This window comes from Pan troglodytes, chromosome 2 (assembly GCF_028858775.2).
Source record: "Pan troglodytes isolate AG18354 chromosome 2, NHGRI_mPanTro3-v2.0_pri, whole genome shotgun sequence".
Classification (NCBI taxonomy): Eukaryota; Metazoa; Chordata; class Mammalia; order Primates; family Hominidae; genus Pan; species Pan troglodytes.
In genome coordinates, this window is record NC_086015.1 from 129371950 (window position 1) to 129390540 (window position 18591).

Genomic DNA, 18591 nt, shown 5'->3' on the forward strand with positions numbered 1-18591 from the left:
CTCCTGGGCACACCATCCCTGCCGTGTCATGCACCATCCTGGGAGGCAGGCAGCGGGCAGGCTGTCATTGCCAATGTACAGATGAAGAAACTGAGGCTCATTGGGTATGTCCTCACTCCCAAGGACCTTCCCAGCATGCCTGGGTGACCTCTGACATCCCACCTCTACTCCCCCACCTACACTTCTCAGACACCACACTGCATAGCTTCTGTGTGCAGGGATGGGGACCACGAATCCCACCGCTCACCCTGCTTCTCTCCAGGACTTCTGGTCTCGGAAGCCACATAAGGGACATGGCACCAGCTTTATGGATAGACTACTCAGGCTGTCTTAGAGCATGGGGCCTGGTTTCTGCCCCATGAATCCAGAGTGCAGAAATCCCTGCCTCTGCTCACCCGAGCAGCTGCAAGTTCCAGCACAGCCAGATGGCCTCAAGCAGCCATGGCTGAAAAAGAGTCTGCTTTGGAGAGCTCTGCCTGCCACATACGCCTCTGCCCACTGAGAGTGGGGCCCATGGAGGGCAGCTGGCATTAGCAGGACCCTTCTTCCAGTGCCCGTGTGGCCAAGAGAGGCCCTTCCCTTCCTCCCTTATAGAGTGAGTTCCTGATCCTCTCTGTGGCCTGCAGGCCCTGTCCAGAGTGAACCCACGCTCACCTGAGCAGGCTTGATCACCACTGTGTTCCCGGCAGCCAGGCAGGCAGCTGTCTTCCAGGACAGCATCATCAGGGGATAGTTCCAGGGGATGATGATGCCACAAACCCTGCCACACAAAAGAGGCTGGCCTTTGTCCTTCTTCTCCACCAGGCCCACAGTGGACCTGCCAATTCCCTCCACCTCACCCAGGGCCTGACATCCACTCTCAAAGCCAGGCTTCCTGATAAGGCACCCAAGGTCCCTCTGAGAGGCAGCTCACGCCTGCTGTTTCTGTCCTGGATGCTACAGTAAGAATTGGTCTGGCAGCAGCCCCTCTTCCTAGCAGGGCAGGATGGCATGGGATACTGGACCATTTCTGATGGAAGCTGTGGAACTGTCTGGGGCACAGGCAATGAGAGAGGGTGATGGCAGGCAGGCACAGGTGAGGACACAGGCCAGGGTCAGCTAAAGAGGGTTAGGGGTCACCAGGGGTGGGTCAGGAGGGCCTGGAGAGGGTCCTCCAGAGTGTGAGGCCAGGTGTCAGTCCTCAAGAAGAGAAGACAGAGTCAGCAAGGCAGCACTGATGAAGTCAGGGTGCTCTGTGTGAAGCCATGGTGCCCAGTGTCGGTGCCACCCTGGGTTCTAGAGCGAGCCTCTGGCCAGGCACAGGTGCCTCATACTCAGAGCACCGTGGGCACTGGGGAGGCCGCAGAGTCCCAGGGACCAGCAGGCACACTGGCCGGGTATGAATCCTGTGTGGCCCTGCCTTCCCCCCATACAGCACCACTTTGGTTGAGTGCTGGACAGTCAGATGAGGACATCCACACAGAGCCCCGTAGACCACGCACAGGCTCCTGTCACCACCCCACCACCATCACTGGGTGTTTCCCCAAAAGAAAGCTGCTTAGCCAGACACAGGCAGTGGGCAGGACCCGTGTGAGGCATCAGGGGGGAGCAGCAGGGAGCACTGAGATAGGGGAGCTGCCCCACACCCCACACACACCCAGGAGATTGGGAGCACAGCACGGGCTGCTGAGTGTTCCCAGGGAGCAGGTGAAGCCGTCGGTTACAGTGAACGGGGCTGAGGGGAGCTCGGAAAAGAAAACACATCAGAAAAGCCCCACAATTATGTGCTGAATTGTGCCCCCACTCCCCAATTCGTATGCTGAAGCCCTAATCTCCAGAGTCTAATGGCATGCCCTTGCTTGGAGACCAGATTGCTGTGTTGTAATTAATTAGGATGTGGTAGCACTGGGGTGGGCGGGCCCCTAATTTAGGAGGAATGCTGTCCTCATACAAAGAACACCACATGGAGAGACAGACTCACAGTGGGAATGCCAAGAGGGCATGAGGCAGAGACGGGGTCTCCCTGCAAGCCAAGGAAGGCCAGAGGTCACCAGCAGCCACCAGATGCCAGAAGAGAGGTCAGGACAGACCCTCACAGCCCTCATGTGGAAACAGCTCTGCCCACATCTGACCTCAGATTTCCAGCTCCCAGAACCAGGAGACGAGTTTCCATTGATTAGGCCCTGGATTGGTGGTCTCTTCTACAGCAGCCCGAACTGACGCCCACACTCACTGGTTAGGGGAAAGGCCGAGCCCCGGGACTGGAGTGTGCAGAGCTGGCCCTGGCACGGGGTCAAAGGAGCAGGGCTGCAGGACCCAGGCCCAGGTGAATCCTCCCTGCCCAGCTGCTGTGAGAACCGACTTTCATTAGCCTTGCTGCCTCTGATTCCTAGTGGGCTTTCTTAGTGGGAGACTGAGTGGACATCCAGTGAGACAACCACCCCATGGTTCTTAGGCCCGTCCCTCCCTCCCTTGGGGCCATTCTGCTGTGCGGCCCTGAGCCCCCTCCTCTGCCCTCTGACACTCCTGGGGAGCTGCGTGGACGGTGAGGGTGGAGTTTCTTCTCTCTCTCGGGAGCATGGAGCCTGGGCAGGGGACACCAAGCAAGGTTTCTTGGTGTCCCCAAGAAATGCTTGGCTCACTAGGGAGCTCGAGTGGCTGTTGGGCCAGGGTGCGGCTGAAGACATGAGGGGAAGGGGCTCCCCACGAGGCAGCTGCAGCCTCACTGCTGAGGTTGCGGTGGCACTGGCCAGGGGAGGAGATGGACAGCCCCTTACCCTGGCCAGGCCCTCCTCTGGCACCGCGTGCAGGCACAGTGAGGGTGGACCCAGGGCTGGGGCTCTCTAGGTCTGATCACTCAGTCATTCTGCAGTATTTATGGGACACTGCACGTGTGCTGGGATGATGACAGGCACGGGCACAGGGCAGCATCAGTCTGAATGCTCACACAGAGAATAAAATGAGATTATAGATTAGAGAGGGCAGGCTGGGAGCAGAGGTCTGGCGGATGCATCACAGATGAGAGCTGGAGGACAGCTGGTGAGGGCTGGAGGTGGGACACAGGTGCAAGTGCTCAGTGGGGCATGAGGGTGGAGGGCCTGGGATCCCCGAGGCCAGCACAGCCAACCACAGTGGACTGGGGAGGGGGCCAGGATACCAGGCCCGGATTGCATGGCCAAGCGAGGAGTTTGATTCCATGTCAAGGGCACTGGGAAGCCACCCGAGGATTCCGAGTGGAGCAGTGACATGGTCTCTAGTAAATTTCCTAATACAAACATCCAAAAGAGCTGGACTCTGCTCCTTCTCAGAACCACATACAGAATTCTCCTCTTAGCCCCATTACCCAGGAGGCCCGGCCCTGCATGGCTCCTTCACCTGGCCCTCCTAACTCCTTCACAGCATGCTGTGCCCTAGACACCTGATGCTCACCCATCCAAACAACTCAGTGAGGACAGGACTGTTTTATTACCATTTGACAGTTGGGGAGACTGAGTACAGACAGGCTGGGAGCTTGCCCTAGAAAGGGGAGGAGCTGGGATTCCAACCTTGGGTTCCGGCTCCAGAACATTCCCACTGAGGTGAGGTCCCCTGTGAAGGTTGGGAGGGGTGAAGCCCAGAGGCCCTGGCGGCCTCCCTGCCAGGCAGAGACCATTAGTTCCAGAATCACGGCCCACCAGGTGCATGGTCAGCAGTGGCCCTGCCTACCTGCCTTTGGGCAAGCCCTGGTCTGTGTGAGCTGCTGGGACCAGGCCCCAGGGCAGGATGTGTTCACACTGGGGTGCTGACCAGGCGCCCAGAGTCCTGGGTCCAAGGCCAGCCTCACAGGGTGACATAGGGATGCTTCTGGGTGACACAGTGTCCGTTTCCTCCTCAGTCTGATGGGGGTGGACACCCCCCAACCCCATGCTGGCAGCTGGGAGGGTGGGCAGCCTCAAAGACCCAAGTGTGGCTCTGAACTGTGGCCCCAGGTGGGCCACGACCCGCCCTGCCCTGCCCAGCCCAGCCCAGCCCCTTTCAAAGCACGACAAAGGTCTCTGACCACTGCCCCATAGCAGGGTTTCTTGGCTCCCACACTACTGACATTTGGGGCGGGGCAGTTCTTTGTTGTGGGGGCTGTACTCTATCACCCCCTCTGTTGGGACAACCAAAACCATGTGCAGACCTTGCCCGATGTCCTCTGTGGGGACTCTGGAGGCGATGCCTCCACCTGCAGCCTGGCTCCTCTCTGGGGCTCTAAGGGTCCACAGCCCACTTTCCCACAGGAGCCTCCTCCAGCCCGTGCTTGAGGAGTTGGTTGTTCATCTGCATGAGCTGTCAGTGACACAGGGACATTGGAGCACGTTCTCCTTGCAAATACTCCAACATTCAGGTGGAGCTGAGGGGCCTTTGGCCATGCCCACAGCTGTGAGGTCCCCTACCCTGCAAGGGGCACAGAGCAGGTGGGAATGACTGTGGTGCTCATGCCAGCTGGGCCCTGCTCCCAGGTCACCCTGGCCAGGCTCTCCTGTGGCACCGCGTGCAGGCGCAGTGAGGGTGGACCCAGGGCTGGGGCTCTCTAGGTCCAGTTGCAGGCGCATCCTCAGTGCAGATCATGGATCAGGGCTGCACCAGCACCTGCTGCTCTGGTGTTTGCTGTCACCAGCCAAGCACAGTGGCCATGCACTCTTGGGTAAGCCTCCTCAGGCACGCGTGTGAGTAACTCACCAGGACTGGGGCCAAATCAGGATGTATGGCCTCGAGAGGTCACTGCCCAGTTTCCTCTAGCAGGGAAAACCCAGAGTCCGGTGGCTGTGTTCCAAGCCCTTCTCCCCAATCCTGCCCTGGGGCCACTGGGTGGCAAGGTGAGGTGCCTCACGCCAGGTTCATTTCCCGGCGCCTACATGCTTGGCATCCAGCGGGGTCCGAACTCCTCCTGCTGAGCGGCTCTCGTCCTCTGCCTGTTCCTCCTTTGTTCTATATTTCCTGTTCCTCAGTGCTGTGCAGGAGTTCCTCATCTTTATGAACACTGACCACCATACCCATTTTGGACATTTTTTGGGTTTACTCTTGTTTCCCACCCTGGACCTGACTGATCCAGTGTTACTGGGAGATTAAATACAATTGTCCTCAAGTCCTTACAACAGTGCCTGGCATGGAGCAGGTGCTCAAGAAGCACACGGATGGCTGTTTGATAAATGCACGCACAGGGTGCTGTGAGCTCCCGCAGGCTGTGCTACAGTTCCGTGTACTGCATGGAAAGCACCGCGAGGCTGCACCTCGCCCTGGGCAGGAACTCACCCAACAGGCTCCTTCCTGGTCAAGGTCAGGTTGCGGTTGGGTCTGGCCTGGTTGATGGGGATGGTGGAGCCCTGGAAGAGGAACAGGGGCAGTCACCCAGGGGCCCAGGGTCCACACCCCTTCCCCTCTAGGCAGCAAGTCTCCACCAGGGTCTCCAGGAGGAAGTCAAAGCAACCAGCTTAGGTGTGACCTGAGGCTTGAGAGACAGGCAGGGGGGCAGCCAGAGGGGCAAGGTGTTTGCTCCACTCTGAGCCTGGCAGGCAGAGCCCTTGGGTGGAAGCTGGTCCTGGTACCAGCAAAGCCTCTAGCTTTGACATTCGAGCAAGAAAGGGTGAGGGTGGGGGCAGGGCCGGGTGTCCCCCTCCCCACAGCTCTAAGCAGTTGAGCACATGTAGAAGGCCCAGGCCTTGGGGGGTCCAGCTGCAGCCAGAAGCTACACAGCTGCGGAGTAGGGGCGGGCACCAGGCAGCCCACCTCCCTTGTCGCTGTCATGCCCTGGTGGAGAGGAGGAACCATGGAGCCCAGATCTGATCTGGCAGAGACGCCATGAGTCCTGCAGAGGTGGACCTCCCCAGGGAGCCTCTACAAATGGCCCCCAAGTTCCACAACTGATGGCGGGAGCCTGAAGATATGGTGACACTCCCTCCTGTGAGGTGTTGACTGTCCCCGTTGACCCTAAGGTGGGGACATAGTGCCCATGAGCCCAGAATAACGGCAGGAGCCCCCAGAAAAGCAGGCAGAAGACAGTGTCACAGGGATCCCAAGCCCGAGAGTGACCTGCTGCCGCTGGGAGATACAGTGCCCTGAGCAGGGACCTGCAGCCAGGAAGGACCTGCGGCCTCAGCCCTGCATCCACACGGAACTGAACTCTGTCAACACCAGAACTCGTCTGGATGCAGGTTCTGTCCCAGAGTCTCCAGATAAGGCCCAGTCCAGCCAGCGCCTTAGCTTTGGCCTTGTGAGACCTTGGCATGGAACCCAGCCCAGCCTGCCTGGAATTCCCACCTGCAGGACCACAAGCTAATAAACAGGTGTTGTTCCAAGCCACCAGTTGTGGTCATTTGCTGCGCAGCATGCAGATGACTGTGCTGCCCTTGGAGTTCCCCTATATGGCTGGGCCAGTCTGCGTGTGCTCACACTGGGTGGGAGCCTGGGCCCCACCTGGATCTTGTCACACCAGCCAGCAAAGTAGCGGAAGGTCTGGATGGACATGCCCACGTGGGTCTTCAGGGCCAGCGTGTAGACGGCACCCGCATCCAGGGCCTCAATGGTGGCCAGCTCCTCCTGGTGCTGCTCCATGAGATCTGCCAACCTGGCCAGGGTGAGGGGAAGCGGGAGGTGGGCTCAGGCCTGGCACGGCCTCATCTGCCCTCACAAGGCCCTTCTTCAAGGAGCTGGGGTCCTGCCCTCTACCCCAGTTCTGCCACTCTCAGATGTGCGGACCTCCGTTTCTGATCCATGCAATGGGCCAGCACCATTTACTCCACCGGATAGCTGTGAGGATGACACCCTCTGTCCCTCTCTCCTTTCCTCGATCTTCCCTCGCTTCCTTCCTGAAGTATTTGTGGATCCACTACTTTATCCTATTCCTCCGAAATTATCCTGCAGAGGCATTCACCCACTTGCTGCAGACAGCAAAGGGGTCATGGCCCAAGAGGCTGCCTTTCCTGTCTTCGGAAAGCTTGAACCAGGAGAAAGTCCATCTGTCTTTCCAGCACCAATAAACCAACTGTTCAGTCCAGGATGGTGGGGGCATGCTCCTGAGCCTGGCATCTCCAGAGGTGGAGAGGTGGCCCCATCCCCATCACAGGAGGGCTGACTAGGGAGCAACGTGGGGGCTGACGCGTTTACACAGACTGGCTTCAGCCTGAGCATGCCGAGGTCGGGTTGCCCTCCCTTGATTCTGACGGATGTGCAGCTGTGGGCAGCCTGGGAGTTATGAGGGTGCCCCTCTCATCCCCTAGGGGGAGGGTGGACAGGGAAAGTGGAGACCACAGGCCCAGAGCAAACTCAGCCTTGGAGACAGGGCAGCTCGGGCCCAGAGGCAAGTGTGGGACCAAAGCCTGCCAGCCGTTTCCCACACTGCTCCCCTCTGCACCCAGGCACCACGAAGCCCACATGCACCCCAGGCCTGCTCCGGTCCTCACCTGCCTACACCCACCAGGACCCGTGACAGCTGTCCACGCCACTCAGGATGCATCTGCAACTCTGTGCCTGGCCAAGCAGCTCCTGGCCATTTCCATTTCATTCTGGGGCCACAAGACCCCGGCTCCTCTGCCTCCCTCCTCCTCCTCACATCGGCCTCTTCCAGGTGCTCAGGTCAGTCAGGCCTCCTGCCTTGGCTTTTAGGGGCTGTGTTGCATGTCTGGGCCCCCTTTCCACACTCCTGTTTCTCCTCTTAGCCTTCTGTACTTGTTTCAGACACGGACTCAATGGGAAGCCGACCCAAATCCCCACCCATGTTCTGACTGATCAGAGCTCCCTGTCACATCCTCTGATAGCCTCCTCTGCCTTTCTTCACTCCCCCACCACTACAGTTTGTAACAGACATTCAGGTAGATGATAATTTCATCACGATTTGCCTGCCCACTGGAATCCAGGCTGCAGGAGGCAGAGTGCTGTCTGGTTCCCTGCTCTCTGCGGCGCCCAGCTCCAGCACAGCACTGGGAAGCACTCAGCTCAGGTTTGCTGCATAAAACCAACTGAGCGAGGCCACCCTGGGCAAGGAGAGCCCATGCGTAAATCGGTTCCTGAGAAAAACCGATTTTGTACAGCAAATAGTGAAAACATCACCTAGCGGCCGATAGAGGACTAGGCTCCCCAGCTGCGAAGACAGGAGCTGCGTCTTTGTTATATAAATGAGACCCATTTGCTCCAAAGCCTGCTGGCACCAAACTCAAATTTTCCCACTCCCAGTTAGGCTTAAAGTAGCCCAAACAGGTATGTTTTTAGCCACTTAGGGCCCGCTGCTTTGCATACCCAGAGGAACCTCAACCAGCAGTTGTTGCCCATTGATAAAACAGGGCCTTGGGGTGATAAGGTGAAAGCTGCTACTGCCCTTGGCAGCCCTCAGACCCAGAGGCTCCCACTGCATCACTGTGTGTTGTCACCTGGACGTGGAAGCCCACACGGCAGCCTTGGGACAGTCTCACTGCTCGTCTCCTGCAACCCTACCCAACCTGCAGCCCACTAAATCTTGTGGTGTGCCATGCCTCCCCTGCTCACATCCTTCTCCTTCATCAGCCCCAATCCTTTGAATCCCCCACATTTCTAGATAATTCCACCTGTGTGTGACATGGCTGTGTCATCAATCCAGTTCCCAGGACACACTTTCTAAAGTATCCATCACCCCAGTGCACTATTCGGGAAGCTCTGAGAGGCTGCCTTGCAGGACTATTCTATTGTCAATTCAGTTAGGCTGCTGAATTCACGCCCTGGCACCCATGCTCCCCAGAGCCCAGTCCCTGGGTGCCAGGGTAGCAGTGCAGGAGAAGTGAAGCTGCTGCCATCTCCCTCTGAAGGTCTGCAGGGCAGATGCAGGGGTGCCCAACAGGCTCGGCCGGCCCTACTGACCACCAGCAGCCTGGACCACCGTCAGATTCTCAGCCGTGGACCACAGTGGTATCTGGGCAGAGCCAGCAGCTCCCCCACGGTCTTTCCCAGGAGCTCCTCTTTGTGGCCCCACTTGGCAGCTGGATACGGCTGCTCCTACTCCCTGGAGGTTCTATCCTGTCTACCAGGAGTTCAGGGGACTGCCTAGGAACCTTGTCTAACTCTCCCTCTGGATCCTTCTTCCTAGCTTCCACAATTGTGTAATGTCTGATTCCTGCAGTGAATTTCATGTTCCCTAACACCCACGGTGGTCCCGCCACCCTGACAGGGTGCTCTGCAGCCATTTATCTGGGAGCTCCTGAACTGCCCCCTCCGGGACACCTAGACCCAGCCTCTGTTGTGCTGAGCTGAGGCAGAACCAGTAATGGGCACTCCCAGGTCTTCACGGGGCCTGAGAGTTTGCATAGGACAGGAAGGGGTCCACTTACAGCTGCCCAGGGTGCCCCCATCACTGTCATTATGGGTGAGTAGAATCTGTTATGACACAAGCCACCAGATGGCAGCAGAGGCCGAGGGAGGGACCCCACGCGCGCTGTTGGTCGTGCGGTCCACCAAACGCGCATGCAGGGCCCAGGCCAGAGGTTCTCCCGCCACCTGTCGTGCCTGTTTCACAGCTCTTCCTGACCTCCAGGAACTCTAGGGACCACTTGGCGTGGCCAGTGCCTTTCTAGAATTGAGGGGCTTGCAAAGGGGACTGGAACCTATGAAAGGCTGGGCATGCCCGACCCCCACAGCCCTCCCTGCCCCAACCCTAATCTCCATTCGGTTTTGCAGACCATGCTCTTGCAACCCCTCTCTCTAGTTTCCTGCTGCTGGGCTGCCCCGGCTTTTCTGGCCTCTGGAATATAACAGAAACAGAAGCCATTCTGACCGCAAGGCCAAGGCAGGGTCTCTCCTGCCAGGTGAGGAGCTTTGTTGGGACCACGCCATAACCTGGCTTCGCACCCCTAGACATTCCCAGGACCCCAGCGAAAGAGCCAGGCCCCAAGACACCTGTGTTCTCGGCTCATCTGGCCGCACCCTCTCTTCTCCCAGGAACATCACTCCACCTCTGTGAGGGTGACTGCTCCTTCCCGCCAGGCCCTGTGGTTCCAGGGGCACAGCACCTCTCTTCCAGGCCTTCCTCTCACTCTAAGGTCATAAGCTAAAGTCATCATAAGCCCTTGCCTAAGACGTCTGAACTGGAACTAAGGAGAGAAGGCCCCTTTCTCCCTGGCTTAAATTTTTTTTTTTTTTTTAACAGAAAATGTGAAACCTATAGATTCCAGTAGTCAGAGCCTGGCTGAGCAAGCAGAGACCAGGCCAGCCCCTCTCTGGCCCTTGCTGTCTTCTGCGTGCAGGAGCTAAGTCCCCTCCAGCCCAGGCTGGTGAGGGAAGTGCTTTGTCTGCCTGGGAGGCCCAGCCTGCGCCCACTTTGGAAGCATCCCTTGGCTTCCGCACCTCCTCACCTCCACCAGGCACCTCCCCTGAGCCCACTCTGCTGAAATGTCTCCTGTTTCTCATATCCCTTCCTCTGAGAAGCCTTTTCTGAGCCTCAGGCAAGGAGCCCCAGCCTGGCCCATCTGATGGCCTCGGTCCCATAGCCTCCCCAGGACCCAGCTCCTCCTGGCAGGTAAAAGGGCCTCCACAGAAGTGCCCCCCCTGCCACTGCCCAGAAGCTGATGGTGGCAGTGGCTGGCAGGTACATGTTGGGCTCCCACCTGTACATCAGCCGGCCCCGGTCCCGCGCGCTGATCTTCCCCCACCGTCCATTCTCAAAGGCATCCTTGGCTGCGGCCACTGCCTTGTCAACGTCGGTGACTTGGGCCAGGGATACCTGGCAGATGACCTATAGTGGAAGCAGAGCCATGACAAGTTCTCCCTAAGCCAGTTGCACACAGATACCCCTGCCTGCTTCCCTGGCCTCCTCCTGGGGCCCCAGTGAGGCGGCCCCCGTCCACATGAGCAGGTGTGGAGGAGAAGCATGGCCAAAGGACAACCCTGGGAGGGTTTACACAGGAAGGGAAGACAGGGCCCTGGGAGAGGGCTGTTTGTGTGTCTACACCCCAAGGTCCCCACCCTGTTCCTGCCCTGAGTGTGCCATCCGTGCAGGCTCCCTCACCTCGGTGCCTGCTGGGTGTGGTGAGGGGAGCCGGTGGGGTGTGGTGAGGGCAGCCCAGGGAGGGCAAAGCCAGTGACTCCTGTCTGCCGCCACAAGACAGCCATGCCCCTTCTGCCAAGGCCCCATCCTCAGCCCCTCCTGAGGCTCCATCCCAAGGGCACTGCACTGTCCTGTCTGTGTCCCTACCCCCTCCCTCTCCCTTTGCAGATGAGTCTTTCATTAACTCCCCTCAAATGACTCATTTTGAGTGTGCTCTCTGTCTTCTGCAAGGACTTGGCCAATTCTATAGGATGGACAGGATAGAAAAATGTCAGTATGCAGCCATAAAAGCAAGCCCTGCTTTGAAACCTGTGTTTTGGATATGTTCACGTGTGTATCTACCATAGGCATGCTTTGGCTCATGATGCCACAAGGTCACAGTCAAGAAGGAGTGGCAAACACAGGACTCAGGTCGAAGAAGAATGTCCTAATGGTGGAGGGCTCAAGTAGTAGACAAGGTAGTCTCACACTGGGGCTACTGCTGAAGTGTGCAAGTGTGGCAGTGGCCTAATTTCTTCCTTGGGGTAGGAGGAACTCTGTTCCCAGTCTCTGAAGCAGGTGCAAGTCCCTTCCGAGCCCTCCTACCACCTGCCACCACCCTGCACCTCCTCTCCACTCCACTCCAGTAGGGTGGGCTGGAAACAACCTGGCATTCTTTCCCATCCCTCTCAAAGGCACATGTCCAAGCAGAGACTCTCAGGGTCAGGACCCCCAGAGGCCAGTGGGGGCAGGGAAGGAAGGACAGGGAGGCTGGGGAATGTGGAGAAGGGGTGCTGGGCCTGCACTCACACTTCCATCAGTGGGATTGATGGTCTCAGAGGTCTTGGCGCCCTCGGCATCCACGAACTCCCCCCCAATGAAAAGCTGGTGGGGCATGCGGACAGTGCGCTTGTTCACTGCCATTTCCACCTGAAAGAAAGGCCCCAGTGACAAGCACAAACCCATGCAGGGTGCAGGAAGCATACACAGATGGCCACACAGTCACACACACACACTGCCCAGGGGCCTCCTGGGGCTTCAGAGCTGCATGTAGGCAACAGCTGAGCAGGGGAGAGACAAAGGACAGGCTCTGAGGCCAGGCTGCCTGGCGGGAGCTCTGCGCTTCCACCTACTCCCTGTGCCACCTTGGGCTGGCTCCTCAGCCTCCTTAGGGTGGGCTAAGAGGACTCTCAGACAGAGGAAAATGCCAGTGGGTAGTGAAGCCCTTGGCAAGCCCCAGACATGCTACCACCCACCACTCACATCCCTGTGGATTGGCAATTCCTCCCTGAACCCAGGCACCTCTGGGATATGATCCTCCTCCTGAAATCTGTTCGTCAGTCATTTGTCCTCAATCCCAAGGACGCCCTTAGGTCCACCTTGGCCCCTTACTTCACCCACTTTTGTTCCAATCTACCAGCCAAACAAACTATGCTAAAGCCCATTCTTATGGGAGGTGGCAGTCTACCAAGATAGCTCAAGGAAGATTTCTTAATTTCCTTAAAAAACAGATTTTCAATTACTTGTCACACTTCCATACACACAAGTTGAATGTATAGGATTATTTGTTTCCTTAGTGGGAACTGAAAGTCTCTTCTTAATATCTTGATCACCTGCCTTGGGACTCAGAGTTTGGCCCATGTCCTGAGCATCAGACAGCAACATCCTCTGGCAAGCTGGCCCCACTGTACTGACATCCCCAGGCTATCCCGGGTGCAGGGAGAGTGTGGGAAACTGAAGGGTGGGCTCCTGGGGCCCTGGCTTTCTGAATGTCCAGGTTTCCCCTCTTGTCTTATGTAGTCATAGATGCAGCTGCCTGAGGGCTCTGCAGGGCCTGCTGCAGGGAGGGCCCAGCACTCACGTAGTCAATGCTGTACTCGCCCTCCTCATCGTCCCCTCGCAGCTTCCTCACTAACAGCTGGATGAAGTCCCCAAAGGTGGATGCCATGTACACATCTTCATTTTCTAACTCCAGGCCATCACACAGCTCCTTCACTTCCTCCACCAGCCTGGAGGAAGGAGATGGAAAGATGGGGACACGGGAGGGGCTCAGCAGGCCTGCATCGCTAGCAGCAGTGGCAGTGGGGCCAAACACCCCAGACAGGCTCCATCCCAGCACCGGGAGGTAGCCATGAGCCCAGAACTGGGGAGAAGGGCCCAGGCTGTGGACTCAGATGGTCCCGGGTCCAAATTCTCGCTCCATTACTTTCTAATTTGTGACCTTGGGCAAATGACTAACTCCTCTAAGCCTTAATTTCTTCACCTGTAAAACAGAAATAATAATAGCTGCTCTGCTATTTTGCGATGAGTAAATACGACAACCCATCTAATAATAATAATAATTAGCAGATTAATAATAATCTCCAAAAATCTCTGTTAAAAGAATGAAAACATAAGCCACAGATTGGAAGAAAATGTTTCCAAATCACATTATCTGATAAAGGACTTGTATTCAGAATAAAGAACCCTCAAAACTCAATACTAAGAAAGCAAACAACCTAATTAAAAATGAGCAAAAGATTGAACAGATGCCTCTCAAAAGGAGAAATATGGACGGCAAATAAGAATATGACAAGACACTCAACATCATTAGGCACTGGGGAAATGCAAATTAAAACCACAATGGAATATAGCTTCATATTTATTAGAATGTCTAAAATTTAAAAGCCTGACCATTCCCACTATTGGGAAAGATGTAGTACCCTGAGCAACTGGAGCTTGCACACACTGCTGGCAGGGATGTAAATGGTGCTACCACTTTGGAAAGCAGTTTAGCACTTTCTAAAGAATTAAACATACTTCCTATTTCACTCTCAAGTATTTATCCAAAAGAAATAAAGGCCAATGTCTAGACAGCAGATGGCAGAACAAGAAGCTCCAAAAATGTATCACCTTACCTAAATAACTATGTAACTTACATGAATCAAATATGTTGGAACTTTGGGGTCTAGTCAAATGCTTTCAGCACCAAGGAGAAAGACTGGTAAAGAAGCTGGTAAATGTCAATCAATTTAAATGATTTTCAGCCTCTCATAAGATATTGGCTGCCACCCCCCACCTCCCACCTCTGCCACAAAAAGTTGAAGCAGGGCTGGGTCATATTCCAGATGCAGCTTGCTGAAGCCAGGGTGGGCAATAAGGACCTTGTCCTCTGACCACCAGCATTGTGTCCTGAGCACTGATATTCCTTTTGATTGCTGAGAAGCTATCACAAAGGCTGGCAGTCATTGTTTCAACCCTCACAGGCTGAAGTAGCTTCTAGGAGATTTTAAAAGGCAATACTTTCCCTCCACTTCGGTAGCCAGACATTTATGGAAATCTTTGTTAGGTCACTGGCTGACTGCAGGAACAATGGAACAGAAAGTTCAATGACAACACACAATAAGGAACACACCTTGCAAAAAATAATTTGGAAAAGTCACAAACAGACAGTTCTAGCCCTCAACAAGGAAGTTTCAATAATCCCTAATAAGTGGGAGAAATATATTTCCAGAATTACCACAACATAACACCCAAAATGTCCACTTATGACCAAGAAAGATCTACAAAACATATGAAGAAATAGGAAAGAAGAGCCCATTCACAGGAACAAAAAATAATTTGAAGAAGGTACCCCTGAGGAAGATCAGATATTGGAATTATTGGTCAAAGACATTATGTCAAATGCCTTAAATATGTTCAATGAGCTAAAGGAAATTATGGACAAAAAACTAAAGGAAATCAAGAAAGTGATGTATGAACAAAATGAGAATATCGAAGTGACAGAAACTATAACAAGTCAAATAGAAATTCTTGAGCTGGCAAGTAGAATAACTGAAACAAACAAAAAACTCACTAAAGAAGTTCAACAGTAGTTTTGAGCAGGCTGAAGGAAAGATGAGCAAACTTGAAATTATCCAGTCTGAGAAGCAGAAAGAAAAAAAGAATGAAGAAAAATGAAAAGAGCCTGAAGGATTTATAGGATACCATGAAACATACCAACATACTCACAGGAGCTCCAGAGGAAAAAAGAGAAAAAGGTTTCTCTAAATATGTATTTGAAGAAATAGTGGCCCCAAAGTTCCCAAACATGAGGAAAGAAATGAATATACACATCTAAGACATACAATGAATGAAGTCCAAGCAGGATCAAAGAGATCCACACCAAGGCACATTACACCCAGCTTGTTGAAATCCAGAGACAAAGAAATAATTTGGAGAGTAGCAAGAGAGAAATGGCTTGTTATATACAATGGGTCTTTGATAAGATTAAAAGCTGACTTCCACTAAAACACCTTAAAGGCCAGAAAGCAGTTGGATAACATATTAAAAGTTTTGGGGAAAAATGGCAACAAAGAATTCCATATCCATCAAAACTATCTTTCAAGAATGAAACAGAAATTAAGATATTTCTATAGAAACAAAAGCTGAAGAAATTGGTTACCAGTAGACCCACCCTAGAAGAAATGCTGAAAAGAGTCTTTCAGGCTGAGATAAAAGTACCATAGACTTGATGACACAATTAAAAATAAAGAACACAGGTAAAGGCCACTACATAGGTTAGTATGAAAGTCCATATTATTGTATTTTATTGTGGTTTGTAACTTCTCTCTTTTTCCTATATGACAATAGGCAAGTGCATAAAACAATAATTTTAAATATATATTAATGGGTATACAATGTATAAAAATGTACACTGTGACAGTAACACTATAAAGGGGAAGGAAAAGAGATGTATAGAACGAGAGTGTTTGTATACTATTGAAGCTGGGTTGATATTATTCAAACTACCTTGTTATAAATTTAAGATGTTAATTGTAATCCCTAAGTAACAACCCAGAAATAACTAAAAACATACAGTAAAAGAAAGAAGGGAATCAAAGTGATACACTCCAAAAATATTACCAAATACAAAAAAGGACAGTATAGAGAAACTGAGGAACAAAAAAATAAGACATTCAGAAAACAAATGGCAGAAATAAATCTTTATTTATTAGTAACCAAGTTAAATGTAAATGGATTAAACTCTCCTGTTTAATCTATTTAAAGTTTAAACATGAGAAGGCACAAATTGGATGACTGGATAAAACCCAGCATCCATACATATGCTACAAGAGAATCACTTAGATATAATGATACAAAAGAGCTGGAAGTAAAAGGATGGAGAAAATATTCCATGCAAATAGTAACATAAAAGAGACTTTAAATCTAACAAGTTTACAAGACACAAAGAAGGACATTATATTGATACAAAGTTTGATGCTGCAAGAGGATATAACAATTATAAGTTCATACACACCTAACACAGCCCTAAAATATATGAAGCAAAAATGGACATTTCTACAATAGTAGTTAGCTACTTAGATGCCCAACTTTCAAAAATGGATAGAACTCAAGAGAATAAGATACTTGAACACCACAAACCAATCAGATATGTACAAAACACTGCTCAAGAAGAACAGAGCACACATTCTTTTCAAGGTTACATGGAACATTCTTCATGATAAATCATTTGTTAGGCTACACAATAAGTCTTAATATATGTAAAAATATTGAACTCTTACAAAATAACTTTCCTAATCAAAATGGAATGAGACTAGAAATCGATAACAGAAAGAAAACTGGAAAATCCACAAAGATATGAAAATGAACTAGCACACTCAAACAATTAATGGGTCAAAGAAGAACACACGAGAAACTAGAAAATACCTTTAGTCAAAGGAAAATAAAAACACAACATACCAAAACTTATGAGAGGCGGGGAAAGTAGTGCTAAGAAAGAAGTTTACAGGTGTAAATACATACTTAGAAAAGAATGAAGTCCTCAAATCAGTAACCTACACTGTACACCTTAAGGAATGAGATTAAAAAGCAATCTAAACCCAAAACTAGCAGAAGGAAGTAATAATAAAGATTAGAACAGAGATAAATGAAATAGAGACCAGAAAAAAATACAGCAAATCAACAAAATCAAATTTAGATTTCTTGAAAATATCAACAAAATTAACAAACCTTTATCTGACTGACCAAGAAACAAAAAGTGAAGGCTCAAATTACTAGAATCAGAAATCAAAGGGAGACATTATACCAATCTTACAGAAATAAAAAGCATCATAAGAAAATACATGATAAATTATATGGCAACAGATTTGATAACTAGGTAAAGTGAACAAATTCCCAGAAACACACAATCTACCAAAACTCACTCATGGAGAAACAGAAAATTTGAATAGATATATAACTAGTAAGGAAACTGAATCAGTAATCAAAATCTTTCCAGTAAAGAAAAGCCCAGGGCTGAATGATTTCACTGGTGAATTCTACCAAACATTTGAAGGGAAATTAACACCAATTTTTCTCAAACTCTTCCAAAAAACTGAGAAGAGAACACATCTTCAACTCTGTCCATAAGGCCAGCGTTTACTCTGAGACCAAAGCCAGAAAAAGATACTACAGCAAAAGAAAGCTACAGACCAATATCCCTTATGGAAACTGATGCAAAAATCCTCAACAAAATACTAGCAAATTGATTTCAGCAGCATTTTAAGAATATTACATACCATGACCAAGTGGGATTAATTCTTGGAATGCAAGGATACTTCACCTATGAAAATCAATCAGTGTAACATACCACATTAATGGAATGAAGAGAAAAACACATGGTCATCTCATTTAATGCAGAAAAAGAATTTGACAAAATTCAATATCCTTTCATGATTAAAAAGCACTCAAACTAAGAATAGAAGGGAACATCCTTTATATAATAAAGGCCATATTTGAAAAACCCACAGCTAACATATTCAGTGGTGAAAGACTGAAAGCCTTTCCCCTGAGATCAGCAGCAAAATGAGGATGCTTGCTTTCACCACTTCCATTCAATACACTATAGTAGTTCCTCCTTACCCACGGGCAGGGTCGGGGGTTGGGGTTGTTCCAAGGCTCCCAGTGAGTGCCTGAAACCACATATAGGGCTGAACCTTACACTGTGCTCCTTGACTTATGATATGATTACATCCCAAAAACCCATTATAAATTGAAAATGTTAAATCATGAATGCATTTAATATACCTAACATACTGAACATCAGCGCTTAGCCTAGGCTACCTTAAATGTTCTCAAAACATTTACCTTAACCTACAGTTAGGCAAACTCATCTAACACAAAGCCTATTTTATACTAAAGTTTTGAGTATCTCATACAATTTATTGAACACTGTACTGAATGTGAAAAACAGAATTTTGTAAGGGTACACAAAGCATAATTTCTACTGAATTCGTATCACGTTCACACCATCATAAAGTCAAAAAATCCTAAGTTGAAGCATCGTAAGTCTGGGACCATCTACATATTCTATGCTTTTTCTGATAACACCAGTGGCTACTAAGTGACTAATGGGTGGGCAGTGCATACACCATGGATATCCTGGACAAAGGGGTGATCCACGTATCAGGTGGGATGGAGCGGGACAGCATGAGATTTCATCATTCTAGCAAATGGCGCTCAATTTAAAAACGTATGAATTATTTCTGGACTTTTCCACTTAATATTTTCCAACCATGATTGACCATGGGTAACTTAAACTTCAGAAAGCAAAACCACAAATAAGGGGAGACTACTGTACTGGA

The 18591-nt window shown here is 51.2% G+C and overlaps 1 protein-coding gene across 4 annotated transcripts in view; it reads right to left on the reverse strand.

Moving 5' to 3' along the window:
• The window catches only part of ALDH1L1 (aldehyde dehydrogenase 1 family member L1), a 77889-nt gene that overhangs the window by 21361 nt on the left and 37937 nt on the right, over positions 1-18591 (reverse strand). For all 4 annotated transcript variants that reach the window (XM_016941836.4, XM_016941834.4, XM_016941837.3 and 1 more), the window contains 6 exons: positions 12849-12996; positions 11798-11917; positions 10569-10696; positions 6418-6568; positions 5257-5327; positions 655-760 (listed from right to left, as the gene is read on the reverse strand). In XM_016941836.4, the coding sequence (XP_016797325.2) occupies positions 655-760; positions 5257-5327; positions 6418-6568; positions 10569-10696; positions 11798-11917; positions 12849-12996 (724 nt within the window). The remainder of the gene's footprint in view (positions 1-654; positions 761-5256; positions 5328-6417; positions 6569-10568; positions 10697-11797; positions 11918-12848; positions 12997-18591) is intronic.